We start from the raw sequence: 3,388 nt of genomic DNA, 5'->3' as shown, positions 1-3,388 counted from the left end.
AAGTAAAAAAAAACTAAATGATTAAAAATAATTTTGACTTATTTTATAGTACTTAGAGTTAAAAGTTTGAATTTAATTTTGTATCATATTTAATTATATGATAAATTTTCATTTATTTTATGATATAAGTTTTAATTTTATAAGTATAAACTATCTAAAATATAATTTATTATTCATCAAATAAATAATTATATTGATAAAAAATTGATTAATTCAATGGTTGAACCACTAAACTTATAATCAAACACCTTAAATGATTCATTAATTGTTCCCATTTTGATAATTATTAGCATATGAATATTATACACAACAAAAACACATATATCAAGAAAACTCAAAAACTTTTTATCTAATTAAGATGAAAAATTCTAACGTGCTCAAAATTTTTTTGCGGAGTAGACTCAATATATCCAATATACACGAAAAGTACTAATAAGTTAAAATTTTCTATCAAGTAGACTAAAAAAAATTTTTATCTATTAATTGATTTTAATATTTTATTATTATGAAAATATTTTTACCTATTATTAATTATTAGAATTGAAAACTAATTATTCATGTGTTACATAGAAAAATAAAAAATAAAAAAACTGATTTAAAAAACTTTGTAAGAGAAAGAAGAAAACGAACCAGGATTTTAAAAATTGAATTGATAAAAATTCGGAATGATAATTATAAGCCACGAAGAACATAAACCCCAAAAAGTGTTCTGTTTTCACGTTACTATAATTTTTTCAAGATTATACTGATAATAAGTAATAATTTTCATTTTAAGGTAATTTTGGGGCTCCTAGAAGATTTTTTTTTTTTGGGTCAAAATATTAACCGGCTGTGCAGGTGATACGTTACAGGGATAAAAATATGTGGCTATTGGAATGACGTACGGAGCGTGAGGTAAGTCGGGTCTTATTTTATTTTTTGTTCCGTATAAATTTCTCTCTGTGGTCGCCAGTTTTGAGGTGGTTGGCTCTTCTCAAGGGCATAGAACACACGTTAAGTACATCAAGGGCCATGATACCTAAACTTTTCATCAACATTTGGACCATTCCATGCCCTACCACCATTATAAATTATCATGACTGCATTACCCTTTACGCACAACCCCCTCCTCTCTATCTCCCTCCTTGTCATTGCTTTGCTTTTCTCTTTTTCTGTTACTCTCTCTCTTTCTCTCCCCTTAGCTGATCAGTTTTATTTTTAAAATTAATTAATTAAACATTATATACCATTTATATATCTCAGCAAGGAAAACCCACCTTCTTTCGTGATTTGAAGCGATCATCAGCTAGCTAATGTCAGAAGATATGAATCTATCCATAAATGGTCAGTCTCAGGTCCCTCCGGGTTTTAGATTTCATCCCACAGAAGAGGAGCTTCTTCACTATTACCTCAGAAAGAAAGTCGCTTATGAAAAGATAGACCTCGATGTTATCCGGGAAGTTGATCTTAACAAGCTTGAGCCATGGGATATACAAGGTACATATCAAACCCCTTTTTCACTGATTTTCTCTAAATTTTTTTTTTTTTATGAAAATTTGCTTTTTGTGGGTTATATATGCAGAGAAGTGCAAAATAGGATCCACACCACAAAATGATTGGTACTTCTTCAGCCACAAGGATAAGAAATACCCAACGGGGACCAGAACTAATCGTGCAACAGCTGCCGGGTTCTGGAAAGCAACTGGCCGAGATAAGATTATCTATACTGGCTTTAGAAGAATTGGATTAAGGAAGACATTGGTCTTTTATAAAGGAAGAGCTCCACATGGACAAAAATCTGATTGGATTATGCACGAGTACAGACTGGATGAGAACACCACCCATGACTCTAATGTAAGCAATCCTCTTCCAATATTTCCTTTATAATTATATATACGATATTTATGTATTTATATATATGATATTGGAGTGTATATCATTCTTAATCAAACATTTCTTACAAATCTGTCTGATATATATGTTAATAGTAGTTCTTGTAATCTTAATAGCAACAAAAAATGCTATGTCCTGAATCTGTTTAGCTTATATTAAATTATTAAATTGGTCTAGGCTTCCAATCCCATTGGAGACTCCGTGCCTGAAGATGGCTGGGTGGTTTGCCGTGTATTTAGAAAGAAGAATTATCAAAAAACCCTAGAGAGTCCCAAAAGCTTATCCTCCAATTCTCTGGATTCAAAGACACAGATGTTTTGCTCAGGTGCCAGCGATGGGGTTCTAGATCAAATTCTTCTGTACATGGGAAGGACTTGCAAAATGGAGAATGATTCATTGAGCAACATGAACATCCCCAACACCACCAACAGCAACAATAATCTAAGAATGCTTGTTGCAAACAACGCCGGAATCAGCGATGGGTTACATGAAAGGTTTATGCATCTCCCCAGGCTAGAAAGCCCAACTCTCCCTTCGCTTCCCATGAACAGCCCGCCCTTCGATCAAGAAAGAAGCTTTAAGTCTTGTTACCAATCCATCGATGATATGCTGACCGAAACTGAACCATCTTCAATCGACCAAGGGGGCGGTATTGCTTGTGATCACACGGGTTCAGTAGTTCATAATAATAATGAGTCCAAAAATGGCGTTAATGACTGGGTTACCCTGGACCGACTTGTGGCATCCCAACTAAATGGTCAAGTACAGACTAGCAAGCAACTATCATGTTTTAGTGACCCTAATGCGGTTTTCAGTCTTTGTCACGATGATGATATTCACTTATCGCACATAAATTTGCGCAGATCAAATCAAAACTCGCAGGTCTACAGCAACGAGAATGATCTATGGAGCTTGACGAAGTCATCGTCACCGTCGTCATCAGACCCCTTATGCCATCTGTCGGTATAATAGAGTACATGTCAGGATCATACAAACAAGCCTCTGCTCATTGCTTAAGTATTCTCATAATTAGGTATATGTGGACATATATATATATATATAGGCAAAAACATATATATACATATGTAAGTATTTGCATAAATAAGGATGAAATATGAGATGGGGTGGCATTGTCCAGTCATTACACTTTACTTAATAACCATGACATCGATCTAATTACTGATCATCATCTCCGGGAAGGATTATTATAGGGATATTAGAGATTAATATGTTCTTTTTTTTTATTCTACTTGTAATAATTTCCAAAGGCGATTGTGGTCTTACCCTGATTCGTTAACAGAAAAGCTTGACAAAGTTTAATCATAGCTTAGTGCTGACTTTAGAGTCTGGAATCTGGGGCTCATGTGTCTCATGGGTCTCACCTCTGATCAATCATTTCCTCGAGACAACAGTCATATATTGTTAATTTGCAAATAAGAAAAAAAATCATCAATCTGTTATGGTGGTGTCGAGCAAGATTGAGATTTAAAGATACTGTTGTCTCACCTAACTACGA

The 3,388-nt window shown here is 33.8% G+C and overlaps 1 protein-coding gene across 1 annotated transcript; it reads left to right on the top strand.

Annotated features, from left to right (window-relative positions):
- The first annotated feature begins 1,085 nt into the window (after window positions 1-1,085).
- LOC111290390 (NAC domain-containing protein 43-like) lies at window positions 1,086-3,009 on the top strand. Its single transcript, XM_022881680.2, has 3 exons — window positions 1,086-1,476; window positions 1,562-1,833; window positions 2,050-3,009. Exons 1-3 carry the CDS (start codon window positions 1,293-1,295, stop codon window positions 2,839-2,841), a joined length of 1,248 nt encoding a protein of 415 aa, XP_022737415.1. The 5' UTR covers window positions 1,086-1,292; the 3' UTR covers window positions 2,842-3,009.
- The last annotated feature ends 379 nt before the right edge of the window (window positions 3,010-3,388 follow it).

Source organism: Durio zibethinus, chromosome 11 (assembly GCF_047325235.1).
Source record: "Durio zibethinus cultivar Kanyao isolate XHJ-2024 chromosome 11, ASM4732523v1, whole genome shotgun sequence".
NCBI lineage: Eukaryota > Viridiplantae > Streptophyta > Magnoliopsida > Malvales > Malvaceae > Durio > Durio zibethinus.
Note: the sequence above shows the minus strand (reverse complement) of the source record. Positions and strands in the feature narration are given on the sequence as shown.